The sequence below is a fragment of the Mastigoproctus giganteus genome, chromosome 9 (assembly GCF_048544385.1).
Source record: "Mastigoproctus giganteus isolate SK-2022 chromosome 9, ASM4854438v1, whole genome shotgun sequence".
In the NCBI taxonomy this organism is placed as follows: Eukaryota; Metazoa; Arthropoda; class Arachnida; order Uropygi; family Thelyphonidae; genus Mastigoproctus; species Mastigoproctus giganteus.
The window spans coordinates 161,252,644-161,266,833 of NC_143583.1; the positions used below are offsets into that span (position 1 = coordinate 161,252,644).

A 14,190-nucleotide genomic window follows, 5' to 3' on the forward strand; every position below is an offset into this window, starting at 1 on the left:
CCTTCTGAAGCTTTGTTTATGCATAAATAAGTCTCTTTGTTTCGAGCATTTCATATCACTTTGGACTCATTAGAATGATTGGAATTTTTAGTGAGTCATTAACCATTGCAATGATTGGAATTTGTGGTCCATATGCAAATATTATTTTGATCCACATCATTACAAAAACCAAAAAAGTGGTTTGTACAGTTTCGAGAACAATAAAGGCAGAAAATGAATTACAGTGAATAGGTAAAGAGATGTTAAGCCAACAGAATGATCACAAAATGAGGAGGTTCCAAGTTAAGAATTTTTTGATAAAGAATTAATATTCAATTCTTTATCAGAGAAGGGATATATATATTAGTATTTACTTTTTCTGCAGAGTGGATAGTAGTGAATGTAAGATATATTGTATTTTAGGGATTACTTGGTTGCAATTTAGTGTCTTTTGGGGCACTGGCATTAAAGGTCACAATGCACAATATTCTGATAAATAATAATCAATTATCATTTAATTCGTGGACTGGTGCAAAGTCTTATCTGAATTATGATCTGAATCATCTGTGGATTTCTCCTTCTCGAAATACTCTCTCTCTTGAACTTTACACACTTTTGCCACTGTTGTATCTACACATTAAATGCTTCTTGCAAGTCATTTTTCAAAAGACTGAAAAGTGCTTCCATTGTGGCTCTGCAAGCATCTTTGTGCTTGCAGAGCCATAATGCTTGCCTTTCAGAGCTTTCTTCAGATGTGGAAACATGAAGAAATGTTTGCCTTTCACAGCTTTCTTCAGATGTGGAAACATGAAGAAAGTTCTTGACATTTCTCAGAATGGCATGCTGAAGTTTGACTCTGAGAATCTCAGAGTATGCTTCCTTATTCATAGGCACAAAATGTGTAATAAGAAAGACTTTTTTTGCAAAAAAACACAAGAACTATTTGTCAGCCAAATGAGAACCTCGAAAATTTCTTAGGTCTAGGTGAATCAGAATGCTTCCACTCATTCAACTGTAATTTTGTTTCTGGATCATACTGAAAATCGAAGTTTCATCACAAGTCACTATTCGATTTAAGAAGGTTTCACCCTGTGTTTCAAAACGATCAAGCATTTCTTTGCCCAAGTCTACTCTTTGCTGTTTTTGTTCTGGAGTCAAATTGTGTGGGATGGAGCAGGCACAGATTCACAACATTTTCAGGGGATCCTTCACAATATTGTGAGCACTAATGTATGAAATGGACATTCTAACAGCTAATTCAAGAAGTGCAATTCGCCTATCTTCATCCAAGATTTTCACGTATCATTTAATTTTTTAATTGGTAAGGTAATAATGGATGAATTTGTGCTTAATATATCTTTGCTTTTATAGCCTGTGGATAATATTCCGCCTATTTTCGCTAATTAGAATTGCTGTTTAATAGAATTAAAATTAGTAACGAATGGGCCTGGAGTACTGGGGTCCATAGTTTCAAATACAGATATATACAGTTATACCCAGTTATTTATTAACAAATAAAGTACAAATAAAATAAAATAAGAGTACAAAACCAGTAGCTTTCGGAACACGTGTCCCTTTATCAACTGATAAGTTAATATAAAATTTGAATAGTACTGGTTTTGTACTCTTATTTTATTTTATTTGTACTTTATTTGTTAATAAATAACTGGGTATAACTGTATATATCTGTATTTGAGAATTAAAATTCAATTCACAAACGTGATCAAAATGACCCTGCGCTTATTGCACATCATATAGTTAACAGTACTTTACTTTTTTTTTTTTTTTTTGATTTGGTAGTTATTGGCGCATCGGCTTCTGTGGCCATATTGCACCTCCCAAGGTTTTTGCAGTACTTTGATCCAAGCCCGAGGCGGGAATCGAACCCGCGACCTTTGGGTTGCCGGGCAGGTACTTTACCCACTCGGCTAGCCCGGTCGGCAGTACTTTACTATGATGACTCCATCGTAACATGATTTGAATGTACAATGAACCAATTGTAAAAAGGGGGGGGGGATACATTGTATTTTTAACTATTTACGTGAAACTTGGGATAATTGGAGCAGCCGCTTAATCGGGCCAAAATTCACTAGTCCCAATGTGGCCCAAATAATCGGAATGGACTGTAATTAATTGACTTATGTTTAATTTAATTAAAATTTTATTATTTTATTTGTCTATTACCATTTTTATTGTCTTAATATATTTACATTCAACATTTATCTTGAATTTCCTTGTAAATGTAAATCCATAATCGATTGTCATGAGGGGAAATACTGATTGAGTTGTATTCTTTTCAAACAATAAAGATTACAATCTATAACCCTTAGGCCTAGCTAATTTCGATTTTTGTTATTTTTTGTGAGAAATAATTTAAAAAAAAAAAATGTATGTCTATTCCAAATTAAAAAGTAAAATTAATATGTTGTATAAGAAAAAGAAATAAAAATAAAAAATCTGCAAAATACCCTCGTCAACAGGAACAAAACATAAATGAAAGCGATGACTGCCAGTTTGCTCAAGACGAGTGCTTATACTGCCATTTGGACCATGTATTTCGACCTTCAATTTACCTAAATAAAATTTGGAAAAAAAAAAAAAAAAAAAAAAAAAAAATAGTTAAATAGAAATTTCTCCTTTTATAAAACCCATTAATATTAAAAACAAAAATTATTTTAAACTTTAATAAAATATGACATAACACAACCTCAGTTAATCTCAGTTACTTATTATGAGAAGATATTTCAAAGGAATAACAATGGACAAAAATTGATTTTCATTTTGTTTTCAGTACCATTTTCCAGTTGAATTTATGGTGGGGGGGGAGAAACATTCAGTTTTTTTAATCAGGTTATTTTCCATCATGAGTTTGAAACAAAGAACTAAGATCTAATGACTGGGGTGGCCAAGAAACAGGGCTACCCTGACCTATCCACTGGCCAGAATCCAAGTGTTTTCATGTGTCATCAAGCAAAAATATGCATAAACCACATACACCTACAAATATGGAGAGATACATTCTCCAAATATACAGACACAGCAGTGTGCTCCAGGAAATCCTGATAAAACTGGCCTATCAACCAACCAAGCAGTTACAGTCCTGGAAGGCTGCTGCAGAGTATGAAACACCATATTAATTAAAAACACTGTTGATATGCACTTTACCTTGTACAATATGGAATAATCTCAGCCCACACATGTAGGCTATTAAAACACAATCTCTTATATTGCCTCATCTGTAAACATTACAATGCTAGTGAAATCATGATGCACTGTGGAGTGCTAAAAATCTGTGCCAAAACTTGCTCTGTCACAAGTAATTAGTTACTGTCAATCTGTGACTCTTTGGTTTTGATCATGTATCCGCATGCCATGATGGTTTGATAGCTGGTCTTTAATACTTCCCATATCAGGCTTGGGGGGGGACATAGGGCTTGGTTTCAGTCTCATCAGTTTCTCAGAGCCACCATAAATAGAAGGGCTGTGTTAGGATAACTAAGAATAAGAACATTTATTGTATACTTGCATGTACACCAATGGTAGAAGTATAGTAAATAAATTTGATGAATATGAAGTGCTGGTCAAGACATCAAAGGCTTGTTGGGATATCAGAGACATGGTGTCACACTGATATAGGCAGTGCAGAATTGGAATTTTGGGAATACAATGTGTACAGAAAGGATAGGAAGGGAGGAGTGGTTATGCTGTTAATTAAGAAAAACAAAATCTAAGGAAGTGCATCCAGTTGATATAGAGGAACCGTGCAATGTTATTATTATTAGCCGTACGGTGTAAGGAAGCCTGAGGCTTATGCTGTGCCAGCCAAAAAGAAAAAAATTTCCAAGTTACCCTGAGAGAGAGAGAGAGAGAGAGAGAGAGAGAGAGAGAGAGAGAGAGAGAGAGAGAGAGAGAGAGAGAGAGAGAGAGAGAGAGAGAGAAATAGAAAGGAATCACCAAAAAAGAGAAGAATAATGATATCCGGCAGCTCGGGACCCTGGGTGTGCCAAGCCCATACTCACCAGATGTAATCCCCTGGAGTTGTTCAGTCAGTTTAGTGTGACATAAGCACTGGGAAAGCAAAATGAGAGTAGGAGTGTGTTATAGGTCTAATGACTCTAATGAGTACAATGAACAATTGTACAGAGAAAAAGAATGAGCCAGTAAATCAGGTTGAGTTATAATTGGAGATTTTAACCTCCTGGATGATGACTGGAACTTGCGACTTGGTCACTCGCACACTCGCAAGACTTTTGTGGATTTATTGGATGATTGGTTTCTGCAGCAGCACGTTCAAGAGACAGCCAGAGAGGGTAATACTATTGATTTGGTTATCAGCAGTGATTATTTGTGTATAAAGAATTTGCAGATAAAGGAACCACTAGGTGGCAGTAATCACAGTGTACTGATGTGGGATTTCTTCAAGATGTTACTGCCATCAGGGATAAAGGGAAGGTTTTCCCTTCCGTAAAGGTGACTACAGTGGTATCAGACAGTTTTTAAATTCTGTAAAGTGGGACCAACTAATGATGTCAACAACAGAAATTCTAAGTGGGAAGCATTCAAGGAACTAATCAGGGAAGCTACTAGGCTTTTCATACCAACTAAGAAATTTTGTTCAAGGTTTAGGTCTAAATGGATGTCAGATGAAGTAATGAGACTCCTGGCAGAGAAGAAAATGAATGGGATGCAAATAAATTATCTGGTGACACAGAAGGCTATGGTAGATATAAGATAATCTGTAATTAAGTCACAAAGGAGTTTAGGCAAGCGAAGGTAGATTACGAGAATTTTTGGCAAAGGATGCTAAGAAAAACAGCAAGGACTTCTTTAGTTATATAAACTCTAGAAGGAAGGCAAAGAATCAGATTGGTCATTTGATATCGATGGTTCAACTGCTGATGATCCTGCTTAGATAGCTGATAATCTGAATGAGTTGTTTGCATCTACATTCACACATGAGTTAAGAAGAGAGGAAAATGCCAGAAGTTTATCAAAATGCAACAGGGTGCTTAATGATTTTTTAATAACTGAAAACAAAATGGAGAAAAATTGTTGAAGTTAAACTTAAGAAAGGCAACTGGAGTGGTGGTATCTATCCAGTTATATTAAAGGAGGCAGCAAAGGAAGTAAGCAAACCTTTTGGCAAAATTATTGTTGTTGTTGTTATGAGGATTTGATGGCTATAATGCCATAATTATGAGAGCTTTGTTGGACTCAGCGGAAGTCCCCACAGAGTGGAGATGTGCAAATGTATCCCCAATTCACAAAGGGGGATCTAAGGGTGATACAAGTAATTACAGACCAGTTAGTTTAACTTCCGTAATTACAGACCAGTTAGTTTAACTTAGTTTAACTTCCGGGAAAAATAATGGAGTCACTGGTTAAAGATGCATTGCAGGATCATCTAGACATGACTGTAGTAATAATTCAGACGCAGAATGGGTTTGTTAAGGGAAAGTCTTGTCTGACAAATTTGATAGGATATTATGATGTGGTTAGAAAGGAACTGGATGCAAAATAATTTTAATATCATATATTTTGATTTCAGGAAATCTTTTGACACTGTTGCACATGGAAGACTACTGTAGAAATTGGAGCAGTATGGTATTAAGGGTAAGTTGCTACAATGGATAAAAGGGTGGTTGAGTGGAAGAAGACAGAGAGTGGTAATCAATGGATGCTGCTCTTTGTAGACTAATAACATTAGTCTACAAAGAGCAGCATCCATTGATTAACATTGATTGAATAACATTGAACTAATGTTATTAGTAGAGACAACCAGGGTTTGGTGTTAGGTACACTGTTCTTTTGTATATCTATCAATGATATTGCTGAAGGTATATCAGGTTTAATGTTAAAGTCTGCATATGATACAAAGGTCGGCAAGGTTGTTAATGACAGTAATGGCAGTGTGCTACTGCAACAGGATCTAGAAAATTTGGGCAGATGGGCTGAGAAGTTGCAACTGAAATTTAACATTGACAAATGTAAAATTCTGCATATGGGTAGAAGCAACCCCAGAGGAATGTACCAACTGTGTGGTACTACACTTAGTGGTAAAAAATGAAAAAGATCTGGGAGTAATTGTGCAGTCAGATATGAAGTTTTCTGAGCAATGCAGACAGCCTGCCAGGAGCAGGTCATGGGGTATTGTCAATGATATACACAATTTTGCTAGTAGAGAAAAGGCGGTGATTATCCTTTTGTATAAGGCAATTGTCAGGCCACGTCTTGAGTACTGCATACGGGTCTGGAGGCCTCATTTTCAGAAGGATGTAGAGTTGCTTGAGTGTGTACAGATAAGGTCAACAAGATTGGTGAGGGGAATGACGGGGGTCCTCTTACCAGGAAAGGCTTAAGTTCTGCATATTGCAGTGGCTGAAGACTAAGCACTTGTAAGGTGATCTGATTGAGGTGTATAAGCCCATTGAATGGGTTGAGTACACTGAATTCTGATGTGATTCTTCCGCTTGCTCAGATTATGAACCTGAGGAGGGCATAAATTCAAATTGAGGAAAGGCAGTTGTAGAATAGATGTGTAGAAATTTGCGTTTAGCCAGCGGATGGTTAATTGCTGGAACAAACTTCCATCTGTTGCTTTGGGAGTTGACAGGTAAAAGAAATTCACAGAGTAACTGTACAAACGTTTAGAGGAAATGGATGTGTGAAACTGTTTTTTTTTTTTTGGCCCTCATACTACATAAGCTCATGTTTGCTTTCTTGTATCACATGCTTCCATTACTATTACTACCACCAGTTCATCTTCTCAAAAGTGGCAAAATGTATTTGTTTTTGTGAGGGAAAAGGTTTCTTGTGCAGTCATTGAACTGCTCTTATGTGGCACCGTATGCTATGTGCATATCAACCATTTCTTTGAAAATGTCCTTGTCTATTTTTTAATGAAAGATTTATAAGACAGAAAGTAGTAGTATAAGGTATGTTCGTGTCGGATGGCACCTGGGATTTCTCCCATCTCTGCGTGTGATTCGCTGCATCGAGGACAGTACACTGTCAAGCCAGAGACTTGAAAGTGTGTGGGCCGTGTCTGTGCAGTGTGATATGTTGTGCCCATTGTTTATATGGCTTATTGGCCGTCAGGCCCCTACTGGGGCCCAACGTTGCCCATACCCTGCCACGTGGAGGCTAGCCAGGTGTATCCAGTATAACAACAAATTGCTCTGGCAGGTCCTGCCACCTAGTTCCCTGGGATTTCAGTGGCTAGGACCTATTAAAAAAAATAAAAAAAATTGCATTTGACTTTAATGCTTAATGGGATTGCTGTTAGGAAATCACTGGTTGGGGTTGAATGCTAAAGAGATGTGTTAAAGGCCAAATAGGTCGGGCAAAATTTTGATGTTATTAAATTTAGACATGTGAGGCTATAGTGTTAGTTGTCTTAGAGATTTAAAGGAAACCAGTAGAATTTAGAAGTTGATTAGAATTTGGCAGCATTGTTAAGGGTGTACTTCAGTTGATTTAGTTAGAGAGGGAGGGAGGACTGAAGACTGGGGGGAAAACAGATAGAAGAATAGGGACGATAGAGTAGGCATCCCCAAAGAGGTCAGTGAGACGAGCCCCACCAGGTGAAGTATGGGGGGTAGGCAGGGAGGAGAGGAGACAGAGATCCTTCTCCTCCCTCCCCTGCCTGGGGATGGGGTTTTAAAGGGAACCAGGTTAGTACCCAGTTCAGATCGCCGTTGGCAGCAAAGCCACAGAATGTCTTTGTCGGTGTCATGTCCAAGGAGTGTCGAATCCGGTATGAGGGTTAATCTGCCCATCCTGCTCCGGGGGTGGGATATGTTAGTGGCAGTGGGGAACCCACCAGGCAAGGGGGTGGGAGTGACACACATTTACTTCATTCATAATCTGCATTCTCACTCTACTTGCATTCTTTTTTTTTTTATTTATTTATTTATTTATTTTATTTTATTTTTATTATTTTTTTGTTTATTTTATTTTATTATTATTATTTTTTTATTTTATTTATTTATTTTTAAATACTTTTTTCTTATTTTATAATTTTTTTCCAAGTTTTTTTTATATATATATATATATATATATTTTTTTTTTTTTTTATTATTATTATTTTTATTTTTTTCCACTCATTCATTTTTTTCTCACACACCAGGGGATGCAATGATGCATAGTGTAAATTTAAATGCTAATTAAAACTAAGGTTAGTGTGTACTTAACTGTAGCATTTATGGTTTGTGTTCTTTTTCTCATATGCTTACACTTTTATTCATTCTTCTAGCTCTCATCTCATTTATTCGACTCTTACTTTCTGCACTGCACTCTCTGGGCACCTCAACTTACTGTTATTCTTCAGTTGTGGTGCAGGCCTAGCCACAAGTTTTTTTTTTTTTTGTAGGCCAGGGGAGAATGCAGTGATAGTGTTTATGCGGTTAGTAAATGTTTGTTAGTACAGTATATATAAAGTGATGTAAGTTATTTTTGACTTTGTATTCTTTCAGCCAATTACATTTGCTCTTCCACTCATTCCCATTTACTCTCTCTTTCCCTCATGCTAGGTCACTCTTTCTTTCACCAAAACTGCCATTTATTCCCTTTTACCATAATTCCTAGTTCACTCAGTTCCCAGCCTATTCATTGTCTTTCATTCTCATTCATTCATACTACATTGCATCCCTTTGCTACTAGCCTACTGATATTTTTCAGCTAATCTGCTCCCTGTACATCTCCCCCCCCCTACGTGGTTACTTATTTAGCATGGGACCCCAGGTTCCTACACATGGCAGGGTAATCCTGGGGAGGTTTGTCATGTCAGGTTTCTGTCATTGTGCAGAATACTGCTATCCTGATAGTTTTTAAGTCATCGTCTGGGCGTGGTGGGAAACTTCGGCAATTTTACTATTGATTATTGTTTAATTGCTGGGGGGGGGTTGAATTGCCATTTTTTGCATTGCTCTGCGCATTTCGAATACTTTCTGTGTGAAAGATGTAAAAGCTTTATAATTTTGCTCTTCTATGATGAGCAGATGTTCTTCTCCCCTAGGAAGGGGACCAATCTGTGCTATTAGCTCTGTTCTGGGGATGCCATATATTATACATTCATATAGAATGTGTGCCCGGTCTTCACTTTCGCCACAGGTGCAGTTTGGGTCATCGGTCAGGCCTAAGGAGGTTAGTTTCGCCTTTAGGGAGCCGTGACCTGTCAATATAAATGTTGTAAAAAGTCCAGGGGCATACCACATAGGTGGCTTTGGGATAACCATTGACACTCGTGGCAGAAACCGTTTGGTAACCAGAACTCTGGTTTCCTGCTCCCACTTTGTTTACCATAGCTCGTGGAGCTTTGTGGCTATTCTTTTTCTTTCATCATTGAAGGTGTTGGCTGTGTCAAGGGCTATCCCCAGAAATTCTGTGGGTATGCCCTTTTTAAATCTATAATATAAGCCTCTTTTGGCTACTTCCAGGTAAAGTGGGAGAGTTCCGGCCAGCAACTGTAGTGCAGGTGTGCTTACTGTGCGACATGCTCTGGTAATAGTGAGTAGTATTGTCCTTTGTATCAATTCTAATTTATTCCTATTTCTTACTATGGCCGAGCGGATGAACCACGCACCGGCTCCATAGGTGATAACAGGTAGGAACATTGCATGGTATATGATTGCCAGGGTCTTTCTTTTGAGTCCCCAGTCTGCTCGACTGATCCTGGCAATCATACCTGCATAATTTCTCACTTTCTTCGCCAAGTAGATCAAATGGGGGTAAAAATTTAATTTTGATTTGTGGACGTCTTCTTATGTCCAAATTGCCTTTTAGAAGTATTTGTTTGGTTTTTTCAGGCGATATTTTGAGCATGTGCATTTGTGCCCACTCCTGCAGCTGCAAGAGGGCGGCATTTGATCTTTGCGGAAATTCGTCAGAAATTCGTCCAGAACAATGTTCCAAAAGAAAGGGCCAAGGATTGAACCCTGCGGGCAGCCTTTATTCACAGGGCGTGTCAATTCCTGGAACCTTGTGCGTACTGAGACACTTCTGTCTGTAAGGTAGCTGTTTATTACCTTATAGAGGTTTTGTGGGGCATTTGCCTGGCGAAGTCTCCTAAGGACAATAGGCCATTTGACTCACCAGAGTGAGTCAAATGCCCCAGCAAAGTCAATGGAGATTGCCAGCATATATTTCTCCTCTGTGTTTTTAACTGTTGTCAGTAGGTGGTGCATGGCATCCTCCGTAGAATTGCCCTGCTTAAAGCCGTACTGATTGTTGGAATGCAAACATGCTTCTGTGTAATATTGAGCTAATCTGCTATATATTAGTCTTTCATATATTTTCCCTAGTACAGGGAGTAGGGCTATTGGTCTATATGATTTGGGATCAGTAGGGAGTTTTTCAGGGTTTTTGAGGATTAATCTTAACACAGCTTGTTTCCATATTTTTGGGAATATACCTTCTGTCATACAGTTATTATATAGTGCTATTAATTTATGTGGTGCTATTTCTGCTAATTTTTTGATAATCTCAACCTCTAAGAGGTCAAAACCTGGGCATTTATTGTTTTTGGTTTTAGATAGTGCTATTTCTAAGTCTTGTATAGTGAACAGAGATTCAATATTAGCATTGTCATATTCAGTGTTTTCTTTTATAATGTCTAGCTGGGTGGGGGAATGATTTCGAGTTTCAGTCTGAATGATACTGTCTAGGATGTTATTTACAGAATCCACCCAACACATGGTTGGGGTTCCATCTGGTTTGACAGTAGTTTCTAAGACATCTCCTCTTGGCAGCTTGTTGGTCACTATTCTGTAGACAACTCCCCAGGGGTTATTGTTTCCAGTAGTTCCCACCAAGTGCCTCCAGCATTCCTTTTTCTTGTCTCTTATGAGGGCTATATACTGATTCCTGAGAGTTCTATAAGAATCTCTCAGTGCATCCACCTCATTTTGTGGCCAAGATGTTCTAGCTCTTTGAAAATGTCTCCTCGCTTGGTGTACCCTACTTCTGAGTATAGTGAGTTCGGGGCACCACCAGGGAACTGTCTGCTTCCTCGGTTTTTTCCGTGGGATAGACAGGGTTGCCGTTTTTGTTAAAATGTTTGTCATAGTCAGTGCTTGCTCATCCGGGCCACAGTTGCCTGATCTAGACCACTCATTTTCCTGTTTTTGCAGCTCAGCTGCTGTATGTTCTGCAAAAATCTGCCAGTTTGCCCTTTTAAGGTTATACCTATTGATATCCAACAGAGAGTGTTGGGTTGTTTGTAATTGCCTGTTAAGTTTGAAGGAAATGGCTCTGTGATCTGATGTGGTCCAGGCTGGCTGGACACACCAGTCTGTGATTTTATAAGCTATTGAATTGGTGGCAAGAGTAACATCAATGTCACTCTCCCACATGGTACTGCTAAAAGTTGGGAGGTTATTTGGTTGGTTTGGCACTTGAAAGGTGAGGTGGCTATGTAGTCTGAAAGTATCTGGCCGTTGTGTGTGCCTGCTCTGTCTTCCGTACGGCTATGCCATAAGGGTGACCGGCAGTTGACATCAGCGCGCGCGCGCGCGCGCACGCACACACACACACACACACACACTATGATATTTGCAGTAGGTAGCAAGTTTGTGACTACTTGTAGGTATTCAATAGTTGGATTTATATCTTCACCTGGTCTTCATTAGATTTATATCTTCACTGGTGATATGGGCACACACTTCCACTGGGGAGCAGAGGTGACCCACCTTTGTGACTGTAAGGTCAGTATTTTTAACTACTATTGCTGTAGAATACCCCCTGAGGTGTATTCTATTATTTTATAGCCTCTTGGATATCCCTGAAACCTAACCATATGGGTGTAGGGTTCCTGGAGTACCAAGATATCTATATTATTTTCTTCCAATTTGAGTTTGATCTGATCTACAACGGCTCTTGCTCTTTGAGCATTCAATTGGACAAGATTTAGAGCCCTAGTCACATTCACGTTTTCAATCTGGCCCATAGTTGGTCCTGGATTGAATAAGTTGTGGCATTTTTTTTATAACTGGGGCATTTATCATCCCTGATACTATGTGTATAGTCAGTCAGCCGTGCTGCCTCGCAAGTAGCACATTTTGGCTGCTGAGACTTACTTTTGCAATTTTTGTAATCATGGCCAGTTACTGCACAGTGACCACAAACAGGTTCTTTCTGACTGCAGTCTCTGGCAATGTGACCATATTTATGGCAGATAAAGCAACTTTGGATAGGGAAGTGTTCTCTCAATCTATGACTGGTCCAGCCAGCATAGATTCTCTGTTGTCCCTGCAATACCTTCCAAATTTTTGGTGTAATTTCTGCAATTATGTTGAGTTGTCTATTCCTTTTGTTTTTTGTTGCTCTTTTCAGCAGGAATTCAGCAGCAAATTCATCTATTGTCATTTCATTGTTAAAGTTTTTGAAGTAGATATCCATCATGAATTCTTTTTCTATTACTGACACAGGTACATCAAAGATTATAACATTAGGGTTTTTCCCTTTTGGTTTTTCAGGGAGCAAGCCCAGTTTTTCCATCTCGGGGTGGTTTTCTATTTTTCTTAGATCTTCTTTGCTTGCTACCTCGATCAGGACTCCATTATTCCTGATTTTCCGCATGTTGTTTATCTTTATTTCTCTCAGATGACGCCTCAGCTTTGTTACCACAGTGTCCTTAACTGCCTCACTTGTTTTATGAGTAGAGTCACTTTTTGCTTTTAGAATAATAATGTTGCTTTCCTTGTTTATATTAGGTTGCTTAGTAGCTATTTGTTTTGCTTTAGTTATGTCCTGTTTGCCATTAACCTTTGCACATTGGGCATAGGTTAATGTGTTCATTGTTTTATAGTTGTTCTTCTCCTCAGTTGTAACCTCTAATTTTGATTTTAACACTTGGTTCTCTGTGTTTAATTCAATCAGTCGCTGCTCAAGCAGTGACCAACAGTTCACTATCTGCAGCCTAATTGCAGAAGTAATCCTGCTGGTTTGCTTGTGCATATATTCTTCTAGATACACTCTGGTTTCCTTTGCCTGTTTGATAGGGTCAGTCAAATTTGTTAGGTAGTCTAGTTTTAGTTCTTCTTCTGTCTTTTGTTGCATCTCTGGAATTTCTATAGTTTCTTGATTTTTTCCTTTCCTGCCCTTCTTAATACTGAGGAGGCCAGCTATCCAGTTCATTACCATTTTCCTCATTAATAGGGGCTTTCTCCCTGAGCACTCTAGCGTCATTTTCAGAGGAGTCTTTTAAGTCATTGACCAGAATTTTGTCATTATTTGATTTTTCAGCCATAATTTCTGCATTAAATTCCCTTTCGCATAAATAAGTCAATTTCTGACGTTTTAAGTACTGGTTTGAGGTACTTATTTCCAGTGTAGGCCCATCAGAAATCAGAAATCGCGACTTTCCAGTTTTGGCGGGAAACGCCTGTAGACAAAGAAAACTATCTTATAAACTAAGTATAAGTTAATTCTGTCAGTAGTGCTATATTTTCCATACAAAATAACCTTATCACAAGCAGTTTTGAAGTATAATATATTCAAATTTTTAGACTTTTGAGATGTACTCAAATCAGAAAGTAGTAGTAGTACTGGCAAATGATGCAAGAAAGAAAGCTTCAGATTGAGGAAAGACAGATGTAGGATAGATGTGTGGAAATTTGCTTTTAGCCAGTGGGTAGTTTGGTTGATGGAACAGACTTCCATCCCTTGTCGTGGAAGTTGATAGGCTAAATAAATTTAAGGCTCAGCTGGAGAGGTATTTCGAATGAACGGAGGGGTGAAGTGGAAGTGGTTTTTTTTTTTGGCTGATGGTGCATAAGCTTGCTTTCTTGCATCATATGCCTCTACTTATGCTAATGCTACAGGGAATTTTTTTATTTACTGAATAAATCTAAAACTGAGAGAGAAATTGTTCAGGAGGCATCTGGATAATATACTTACTCTTCAACATATGTTAGGAATAGCGATTGCCAGCATAATTATCAACTGTGAATACACGTGTTTGAGTTGACTGTGGTTCAAGCCCACTTAATGGGCTGTTAGTCATGGCAGAATATAAATAGAACAAGTTATATCAACTAACTTGACTTAGTAGTAGTAGTGGCATGTGATGCAAGAAAGCAAGTGTATGAGCTTATGCAGCATCGGCCAAAAAAAACAGAAAAAAAAAAAAAAAAAAATCACACCATTCCCTCTAAATGCCTGTCCAGTTCCTCCTTAAATTTATTTAACCTATCAACTTCCACAACGAATGAT

General features: G+C 38.2%; 1 protein-coding gene across 2 annotated transcripts in view; it reads right to left on the reverse strand.

Annotated features, from left to right (window-relative positions):
- Positions 1 to 14,190, reverse strand: part of jbug (filamin-type immunoglobulin domains fbug) — a 1,114,928-nt gene that overhangs the window by 128,615 nt on the left and 972,123 nt on the right. For both annotated transcript variants that reach the window (XM_090381438.1, XM_090381439.1), the window contains exon 45: positions 2,448 to 2,552. In XM_090381438.1, the coding sequence (XP_090237564.1) occupies positions 2,448 to 2,552 (105 nt within the window). The remainder of the gene's footprint in view (positions 1 to 2,447; positions 2,553 to 14,190) is intronic.